Source organism: Monodon monoceros, unplaced genomic scaffold (genome assembly GCF_005190385.1).
Source record: "Monodon monoceros isolate NGI ecotype Baffin Bay Population unplaced genomic scaffold, NGI_Narwhal_1 Super_Scaffold_18, whole genome shotgun sequence".
NCBI classification, from domain to species: domain Eukaryota; kingdom Metazoa; phylum Chordata; class Mammalia; order Artiodactyla; family Monodontidae; genus Monodon; species Monodon monoceros.
Window position 1 is genome coordinate 104,606,340 of NW_021703774.1, and position 10,776 is coordinate 104,617,115.

At 42.5% G+C, this 10,776-nt stretch overlaps 1 protein-coding gene across 1 annotated transcript in view; it reads right to left on the reverse strand.

Moving 5' to 3' along the window:
- Positions 1-3,714: 3,714 nt before the first annotated feature.
- LMO4 (LIM domain only 4) overlaps positions 3,715-10,776 on the reverse strand; it is a 40,564-nt gene continuing 33,502 nt past the window's right edge. The window contains exons 3-4 of the mRNA XM_029228871.1: positions 7,342-7,437; positions 3,715-3,834 (exon numbers count right to left, since the gene is read on the reverse strand). Of these exons, the coding sequence (XP_029084704.1) occupies positions 3,747-3,834; positions 7,342-7,437 (184 nt within the window). The 3' untranslated portion in view covers positions 3,715-3,746. The remainder of the gene's footprint in view (positions 3,835-7,341; positions 7,438-10,776) is intronic.

Sequence of the window (10,776 nt, forward strand, 5' to 3'; positions counted from 1 at the left end):
CGCCACCAGGGAAGCCCCAAAAATGTATTTTTAAAAATCCATATCAAGGAAAGAAAGCCAATGCACCAGAAAAGTGGAGAAGGTAAACCCAAGAAAATAAGAGATATCTGAACAATACAGAAAGGACATTAAAATGAGTAGTTTTTTAAATGCTCAGAGATAAAAGAAGGAATAACATCCACGAAAGAGGACTAAGAAATAATAAAATAAATAAATTAAAAATATTTATGAAATAAATAATTTGATAGGTTAAAATTTTAGACACAGGCAAACTGAAAGAACTGAAGTAATTGCCTGAAAAGCTATCAAAAAAGATTAGTCTGGTGAAAACAAAAAGGAAAATTTAAGAGACATAGAGCATAGAGAAATGATTAAAAAGCTCTAACACATATCTCATAATAGCAGTTTCATAAGAATAGACTAGAAAGAATGGGGGCGAGGGGGAGAGTACAGAGAGATAGTAACAGAATTTTCCAGAACTGAAGAGACCCATGAGTTCTAAGACTGAGAAAGCCCAGCAAGTTTTAAAAATTCACACCTAGATATATCATAGTGAAAGTGCACAATATCAAAATTAAAGAGAACTTAAAAGGATCATAGATAAAAGAGAGACAACCAATAAGGAAATGAAAAACATTGACAGTGGACTTCTCGTTAGCAACAATGACTCTAAGAAGTCTATGGAATAATTTTCAAAGCATCAAGGAAAAGTGCTGTGAATCTGGAATTCTATACAAACCTGTCATTCGACAGATGGGATTCAGAAAATTATTGACCACAAGCTCTATCCTTAAAAAAGCTACTAAAAGATGTATTCAGTAAGGGACATAAATTAACCTTGGAGGAAAAAGGAACTGTGTGGGAAAAAATTGGTAAAACAAGTTAGTAAATCTAAATAAGTATTGATTATAAATAATAATACAAATAATTCCTGTGTTTATAAACAAGGTATAACTCCAATACTAGATCATTCTAATATAAGATCAATGGCTGTTTACTCAGATGAAAGTATGAAAGTTAAAGCTTCTTGGAGAAGAATGATGGAGACACTGATTAAGCTTTGATGGGAAAATGTAAGTTTGAATATATATATATGTTAAAAGTCTAGGAAAATTCATGAAAAGAATAGAAACAGTATGTGTAATTCCAAACCAATAGAAGAAAAAGGAATATACAAAACTCAATCAGCCCACACAACAAGAAAGAAGGAAAACAGAGAAAGATAAAAGATAGCAAATAGGAAACATAAAATAAAGTAGCAGAAATAGCTTAACAAATGTAGATAAACTCCTAATTGTATTTTTAAAAAGAAACCCCGTAGGAGTCTCTCCGAGACAAGGCAGAACTAGTAAGAAATACAGTTGAAAACTGTTGGACTAAAACTGAAGGACTTCTGGTGAAAGAGCCTCTATCTTCTTACTAAAATTTAATAAAGAGAGTAAGGGGGACAGGAATAGGGTTGAGACTTGAGGGGCCGTGGTGATCTTGCCAAAGCTTTTGGGTCAAAGTAACAGAAATCCATTGGCTATAGCTCATATAAAGCGCAGCCTATTTAAATGATACAGGAACACTTGTCAAAAGGAAATCTGATTGGCCAATGGTCAATAGACTGGCTTACCTGGATAGAGTATCAGGTGTCCACCCTTTTCCAAACACCTGTGTTGGGGTAGAGGTGTGTTGCCTGCTGGGAAATATAATGATCTAGAAGGCAGAGTACCCTGCTTCCTACACTCATAGCCTAAAACACTGTCAGGAAGGAAGGTGACAGTAAGTCTAGCAGAGTTAAGGAAAGGCCAAAGTTGAGAGCTCAACCTAAAACCAGACACGGTAAGTGATAAGTGAAAGTACTGGCCAAGGTTGCTCCATTTTCTGCCGCCAGTGCAGGGAATGGACGAAGCTGAAGATTGAGAGTGGAAGAGGATTCGCAAGGCTGGTAAGAGAAACGCCCTTGGGATTCTGTCTAGGTAGTGGGGGAGTGAAGCCCAGAAGGAGTTTAGGCCTGGGAGGGTAGGAAGGGTCAAGTCATGGATATCTCACTAAGGCTCTGTGGGTGGGAGGGCAAGGGCAATGCGGAAGGGGGAGAAATGGTGACTAGGAACTGCGGTGTCACTTGCTGGAGGCTTCAGAGGCGGAGCGGTTCTTGGTGTAACAGGAGAAAAGGGTTGTCCAGATGGAATAGAGGGAAAATCGTTAAAGCAGAGGAAGTCAAGGGCTACGTACGAATCAGCAGTGATGACAGGAGACCGGGTGAAGAGGGACGCCGAGGGCAAGGTGCCAGGGAGCACAGTGAATCCGGCAGCTGAGAGGTGGGAGGGCGTCAGGGTGTGAGAAAATCAGAGACCATGCAAGTGATAAGGAGAACACTGACCCAAACCCAACTCCTGGAGCCAAATGTATCAATGGCTCCTGTCACTCTCGGGGTGGAAGTCTAACCCCTCGGCACAGAAGACCTTTATGATCCTTCATTTCCAACTCATCTCCCACCACTTTCCCCCAGGCTCTTCACTCTTCTACCGAACTGCTTTCTGTCATCTCCACATGCTGATTCTTCAACCAGGAATGTCCTTGCCTTTTATCTTTACCCTAATGACTCCTGCTTAGTTTTCAGAGCTAAGGCCAAGAGTCATCTCCTCTGGAAAACCTCCCCTAGTAAGTTTCCAGTCTGAGTCGGATGTCTCCCCGCCCCCGTCACGCTCCCACTGCACACCTGGAGCCCCCTGTCACAGCATTAGCACAACCCTGTAACGTTTCTAAAGGGTAGGGACTGCATCCTACATATTTTGATGCCCCCAGTACCTAGTGGGGTTCCTAGTATATGATAGACACACAGTACATACTTTTAAGTATATATACACATTTCAGGGGGTTTGAAAGAAATCATGCCATCACAGTTAAGGTGAGGAAATCAGAGAAGCAACAAATATCAACAGCTGTCTCCAAGTGACATTGAGTAGAATATGGAGAATCAATACGGTGCGGTACGAGCAGTGAGAAACGGAAGGAGCAGAGGACATACGGGTTGCTGTGAAGGATATTACATTGACTGATGGGATCGGGATAAAATAAGACGGAAGAGGGCTCCCTAAACATGTTTGCACCAGGCATGTGATTCTGGGTCACAGGGATAAAAGACACAAGGCACTGGGAGCCACCAACATTTGGCTATACACTATATATAATCTCATGTCATCTGCACAATAGACCCTCGAGAGGGCAGTTGACTTCCCCTTTGTACTGGAAAGCCAGCGACAAGGTTCACAGTGGAACTGAAGTGGAAAGTCATGGTAATTCTGTGGCATTTCCTTCCCAGGTGTAGTGAGATCAGCCGATGAGGTCAGGCTTGGGCCTCCTTGTGCAGGAAATTCATACAAAATCCTACAAGGGCCAAGAGCCCACCTTTTGGTTCTTTATATGTCCTATAGCCCCTAGCATGTGTTATAGACTTCTTAGGATTCAAAATGTATTTGTTGATTGAATAAATGAACAAATGAATGAGTCAGGGAATAAATGAAGGCTGACCTGTATTAAGTATAAGGGTCAGGCACTCTGAGTACTTGGCACCCATTATTTTATCTAACCGTCCTGCTATCCATGATTATCCTCCGTTTCACAGATGATTGAACTGAGGCTAAGAAAGCTTAAGAAATTTACCCGAGGTCACACAGCCTGTAAGGGACAGAGCAAAAATTTCCCCAGGCCTTTCTGCCTCAGAACCTCCACTCTTAACTACTCTGCTACATGGCCTCTCAATGAATGGATTCCTCTGAATTAGTGGATTTTTCTGGAAATCTCAGCTTCCCCGTATGAAGACAGATGGTCCCTGATGTTCCAGCCCTATGAAAAAAAAAGAACACAGAACACTGGAGTTGAGGGTGATTAGTTCAAAGTGTAGAAAAATCCAAAAATATATTGGCTTTACTCTTAGATATTTGTCCAACAGCGGTAGAACAACTTTAATTAGTGTAACAGGACAATAGGAATTAAACAGGCTTGGTCACAAGATTTTTACAGGATGACACTGATGGTATTACTATCCAACTTCAAAGATTTGGAAAGATGTTCTTGCTAACACTGGAGAGTAGAAACCTGCTTTCCATCAACTAGGCTGGCCTGACAAATTAAGTCTGTAGAGTCATTAGATTAAGATAAGAGCTTATCTCCTCGGCTGACATTTATTCAGAGGTTTTTATAATGTTCAGCTAGTAATTAGCGCTGTTGAATTTTTAACACTGCTTTGTCCAGTCATTCAAAACTTCTAGAGGTGTACTTGCATCTCCTGTGTATGTTTCTGGTTATTAAAAATAGATGAGAAATACAAGTGAATTACTTTATGAGGTTTGAAGAATTCTTCCACAAGTTATTCTGTGGTGAAGCCTGCAGCTTAATGACTTATTTGCAGAAGGAGGGACCAGTTCTCCCAAATTGATCAGTGCGGAATAAAGAGTTGGCTTTTACTATGAGATCTATCGTTTATTTCGAGGCATACATATTAGAGGTTTATGATGTTCTAGTGGAATCATTAAAACTAGGATCCCATGCAATAATGGTTTCCTGCTGTTTCACACCCCCAATTCAGCAAACATACTACAGAGTCAGGGAGCAGCTCAAAGTTGTGGGGTTTTTTTAGTCTCTTTCCTATGACTGATTTGACTGTGAAAGGTTTATTTTTCCAGTTTTCTTGTAGTTATAATAACAACTTGATTACTATAGAATAAACTAATACATTAAGCCTGCCCGAGTGTCTTGACAGTCTGTCAAACAAACGATGCTCACATTTTTAAATGCGTGGTTTGCCAAATTCCAAGCTCTATGATGAAATACTAATAAGTAATCAGATGGGTAAGACCCCCTGTTTTAATAAAGTCCATCACTTGGTTAAAGTTGCATCCCGTTGCTATTACTATCACATCATTTATTTTGTCCTAAGTGTAGACATCTGTCATCACTCAACATATTGTATCTGCCACTTAAAAAAAAAAAAAATGTGGCAGAGAGAATTCTGCAGGGACAAGTAAAAGTATTTGACTCTCCTGTTTCACCTTACCACCACCCAAAAAGAAGCCTCAAAGAAGACCCTGCATGCTTCAGAGATCCAGCCTGGAAGATGGGTTCTCTGTCACAAAAACGTGACCCGTGAGGTTTGTAGTTCACGAGCTTCCGACAAAGTCACATGCGAATCAGCCTCTGTGTGCAGTGGGGACAATACCTCTCGTCAGGCACACGCCCTGCCCAAGGTGACTGTCCCAGAAAGCAGGGGAAATTCTTCATATTTGTTATAGCACACAAGCATCCTTTCGCAACACCCCAAGCACATTCAAATATACGCTTGACATCCCTGGAATGTACTGGAGTGAAAAGTTTACCATTTCAACAAGCCACTGAACCTCAGTTTCCTTAACTAAAAAATAGACTGTTTGCCCAGGATAATCTTTAAACATATCTCCCAGGGTCCTGAATCTCAGATCTATAAGCTGACCCCCAAGGTGGAAGCCGTAGAGGACAGAGAAAACTATTATGGAAGAAGAGCCCACTGAGTTTAGAGTCATCTGAGGAATTTGTAGAATTAAGTTGAAAAGAGTAAAATAGAAACTCCGAAATTATATGATTATATTTTGTCATAAGATAGAGGTCAGAGTATATTTGTTGAATAAATGAATGAATGAGTGAGCGAATGAATTAACAGAGGTAGCATGGGATATTAGGATTTGGAGTCAGGCATACCGGGGTTCGCTCCCTAACTTGGCCGTATACTTGCTTTGTGCCCTTGGAAAACACACCCCTCTGAACCTGCTTCTTCATTAGTAAATCAAGCATAATAACTAGTTCCTAGTTTTGTTGCTAAGATGAACAAAAACCTACTTGAGCACATGGTAGGTGCTCAGAAACCATTTGTTTTCTTTACCCGCAGGAAATGCATGGTTCCGTATACACTGAGTTGTAAAAATATCACCATCCAGCTTTCAAATTCATGTATTACCAACTACCACCAACACATTGGTATGTGTTATTATCATCTTTTAATGGGTAATGAAAAAGAAAGAAGAGAAGAGGAAAAACAGCCTAAAGCTTCCCTTCCAACTCCCCAAGGGTAATCAGGCCAGGGGAAGGTAGGCATCGTTCAGTGTGTTTACAATGTACTCAATCTCAGTACTCAGCCTTTGTTAACTCATCCCCCCCTCTCCACCCCCCCGCAGCTTTCTGAAGACCAACATGTAATTAGAGCACTAACGAGGTCATTTAGCAGAAACCATGGGTAGGGAGTAATGAATGTGCTATCAGGCTCGGAGAACAGCTTGGGCAAAAATCCAAACAGTCCATGTTCAACTCTGATGAGCCGACCTAAACTTGGAAAACAGAGCTTGGAAAAAGGCTAATGATAGGACATCAGAAATGAAAGCCCCCTCTCCAGAGAGACCCAGAGCAATGTTTTGAGCATGATCGTTTGGGAGCAAGCATGAGGAGAAGCTGGGTGTCACCCAGTATCTGGCAAGATGTTTTGAGCGCTTCAGTGCCATTACTGAGGATCTGAGAGTACAAACCTGGAAGGGACTTCAGAAGTCATATACTTCCATCTCCCCATTTTATAGACGAGTTTAGAATGCTCCTGAGAGCTGAACTGGCTTGACCAGTCATTAGAAACAGAGCCTGACTCACTACCAAGGCCACCAGATAAGTGAGTAGTTTGACTCACTAGCACATGCTGTCCCCTTGCCTCCAAGGGTGGCATTTAGGAGACCATTTGGACAGTGTATAATGATACTTTAAGTGGGGCTAGTGTTACTTGGACCACTTCTAGAGTAATTAAGTCCCAGAGGAATAAACCCATCCATCTACCAGTCCGCATTTGGAATTAGCACTCTTAACTGAGTTGCAACTGCTAACATTAGCACTCTTAACTGCGTTTCAACTGTATAGAAAAGAAAGTGAAGAAAGAAGCCAAATCCCTCCAAATCCCTGGCCCACTGATTAACAAGTTAGAGGCATGCCCACCCCACCTTCACCTCCTAGGTCACGGAGTCGCTGCCTGCATCTAAGCAAGCACCAAGCACCGTCAGTAAGTAGGTTAAAGAATGGGCCACAGACTACTACTCTTCTCTTTACGGTTTATAGATGTTATTGGAATGAATAAAATAAAAATTACTACAAAAGCATTTTGTCATTGTGCTTTCCCCCCCAGTCAATAGATTCTTAAAAGTACAACAAAATATCCTTAAGTAGAGAAAGAAAGAACTTAGTCACTCTCAATACTTGAAGTGGTACGTAGGAAAGTCTTAAGATTCACGGGATGGATTTTGTTTCAGGGATCATTTTCATTTCAGTGAGCATTTGTTAAGCACTTACCACATACACAACACAACCAAGCAGTTGGAAGACAAAATCGAGCGTACAATCTCTGTCTTGAGAAACGTACTGCTCCTTTGGGCAGGCCTGACATACCTACAAAGACGGGGAAGAACAGGTTTCAGGAAATGTATGACAAATCCTAGGAGTTTCTTGCCTCCTATTAAATTTATTTTTGTCCTTCATTTAAAATGGTAACTGAAGAGGGTGGCTTTGGAGTGGCCTTTGGGATCAGGAAGCATTTGTTTGCTCTTTTAATGTGTGTAGTGCTTCTCTGGGGGCCGTCTTTTTGGAACAGCCCCTCCATACAACTGGGTTCCCCCAAGAATGACCCCCCAGGAACCATGTTTTCCCCAAGGGCACTATTCCTATTTTCCTGGTCATCCTATATTCCTCACACCCAGAGCCTGCACACATGCCCCCTTTGTTCCCATGGAGCTGATAGGAAGCAGGGAGAAAAATCTGCCTGACAGGGGATGACGAGTGTCAGTAGGATGGTACAGTGCCAAAAGTAATGTGAGGGCGATAACCACGCCAAGGTGGTGGGACACTAGCAGTGCCATTCTCATTCCAGTAACACCGTCTTCCTTGTTTGACTTTGAAAACAATGTCATGATAAAAGAAAGCTCTTCAAAGCCCTCGATTACCAACTAATTCAGGTCCCACTATATAACAGTGTAGAAAAAGATTTCATGGCCACAGGTGCTGCGCAGCTGTTTAAGGACATACCAAGAAATTTTCTCTCCTTTGCCCTTCCAGTTGTGGGAGATCCACGTCAGAAGCTAATGATGCTCTGGTGATGTGAGACACAGCCTGCTGGATTGGAATCCAGACTTTGGGGTTAGGTAGACCCTGGTTCAACTTCTAGCTTAGGAACTTCAGAACTGTGTGGCCTTAAACAAGTTGCTTAACCTCTCTGAACTCCAGTCTCCTTACTGAGAAATAGAGAGGCTAACGATACATACCTTAGAGGATGACTGTGAAGATGACATGAGACAAAAGATGTCAAGACACCTAACACATAGTAGGTGCCTGATGAATTTTAGTTATTATGTTTTCAAGGCAAAATTCCACCACTGTCTACTTCAGGAGTGGAAAATAAAAACGAGCCACCTCGTCAGGATGCAACAGCTGGTGCTAGGAACAAATGTAACCACATCAGGGGAGAGGGCCACCCATCCTCAGAGTCGAATGCACTTTATAGAGATAGCAATCTGCAGCTTGTCAAATGTTCCCTAACATTTTGCAAAAATCCCCAAATGTCAAATTAGTGAGTAATCTGTACAGTACTGCAGATCTTGTTATCCTCTGACTGATTCATAGCATATTTTGGGTGTCCCAGACACCAGTCCAAGTAAATGTTAGTAAATAAGGAAAATCACATCTCCCCTCGCAAGGCTCTGAAGCTCTTCCCCAGCTTCCACTTTCAAAGAAAGAATATAAACCTCGAGGGCCGGAGAGTAACACTTATTTCTTAGAGTTGATTGAACTGTCACCAATTAGTATATACCCCGCATTTACCATGCACCCAGGCCTGAGGCAGGCTGGAGATGGGGGCAGGAGTGCAGGATTAGGGGTGCAAATCTTAATCACCGACTCCACACAAACCACTTGGCTTCATATATGTTTCCTTAATCTTCTCAAAAGTCCTTTTTATTTATTTAGCAAATACTGAAGTTGTACTTGCTATGTGTGTAGTGCTTCCCTGGAGGCTTATTTCTTGGGAGGGCCCTGCCATATAAGTGGATTAGAAATGCTTTACAGTCCTCATAACAAGCCAGTGAGGTAGGCACCATCATTATCCCCATTTTACAGATTAGGAAACGGAGGCTCAGAGAGATGAAGTGGCTTTCCTAAGGCCACATATTCAGTGGCAGAGTTAAGGTAGGACCCAGAGAGTCTGGCTCCAGAGTCTGTTCTCTTAACCATTAAATACTGCCTTACGAGATAGGCATGATTACCATGATTATCCCCATTTTACAGATGAGGAAACTGAGGCTCAGAAAGGTGAAGTAACACTGCCCAAGATATCATAGCTACTGGATGGTGATAGAGCTGGAGTTTCGAACAAGGTCCATCTGTTTATATAACCCTACCCAATGGGTTATAAGTTACACAAATTCTAAAACAACAGTCTTGCCTTAAGTAGCTGCTAGTTTTGCAGGCCATGAATAAAAAAAAAGAGGGAGAAATCCCAGGAAGACCATGAGCAATAAGCACCAAAGGGCTCCACTCTCACATTCCCCATTAATGTTACAATGAATTAATAGTCATGGCTCCAACCCATGGCTCTCAACTCCTGAATGAGAGACATGTTCTCAAAACAGGGCTGAGGGCTCCCTGAGAAATGCCTTTCTGTTTTGCTTTTGTTTTTATAGTTTCCCTGACACTTGAAGAAAATTGAGACAAACCCAAGTTGCTGAAGCTGCAAGATGCATATTTCTATGCTTTCTTTAGAATGTGTGCCTAAACGTTGTCTTTTTCACTCTGCTAACTTTTCAAAAACTATTAAGAAGAAGAGTGACTAGATGCTGGGGGCTGGGGTTGGGGGGAAGGGAGAGGGAGGCCGGAGGGAGGTGGCGGGCAGATGACAAGCAAAGCAGAGTGATTTCCATGAGACCCTTCCTCCCCTGCCCCAGGCTCCTCCTGTCGCCCCAGAGCTTGGTGCCCACAGGTGCTCAGTGATGGCGGGACTGAAGTTTTTGAGGACAATGGGATTGTGACCTTTTGCTGTTAGATTCGAAGTCTAATGAAGATTCTCGGAAAAGAACTGGATTTAATAGCTGGAAAATACTAGGGGTGAAATAGATTGAACTGGAAATTCTTACACATCAGGCCCAAAAGGAAAATCTTGCTCACTGTATCACCTTCAACAAAGGGCCCCTACTTTCTTATCCCCTCTCTTTGCTCAGTGTTCAGTAACACTGGCTGCAGCCTGGGAGCACTGACCTAAGACAGAAGGACACGAAGAGACTGCTTCACTTTACTCCCCAGAACCCCTTCCCCATCGCTGCTTCATGGTGTGAAGGTCAGAGAAATTCCCCTGCACCTCTCTGGACTCCACACTTCTCAGCTCCCCCACATGCATTTAATCTCCAAGCTCTATCACTTATAACCGCAGCCACTCTCAAACCCAAGTACGTTTCTCCGTTCCCACTGCTCCTGCCCTGCTCTGTCACCATCGTCTCTTCCCTGATTACTGCCACAATCCCAGCTTGTCTTTCCACGTCCCGTCTTGCCCACTTTCATCATCATCCACACGGCAGCTAAAGCAGAAATCTGACTGTGTCATCAGAAACCCATGGCCCTTAGGACTAAGTCCAGGCTCCTCACTTGGTCTACAGGTTTTTTGTTTTTTTTGTTTTATTTTTGTGTGTGTGTGTTACGCGGGCCTCTCACTGTTGTGGCCTCTCCCGTTGCTGAACACAGGCCCCG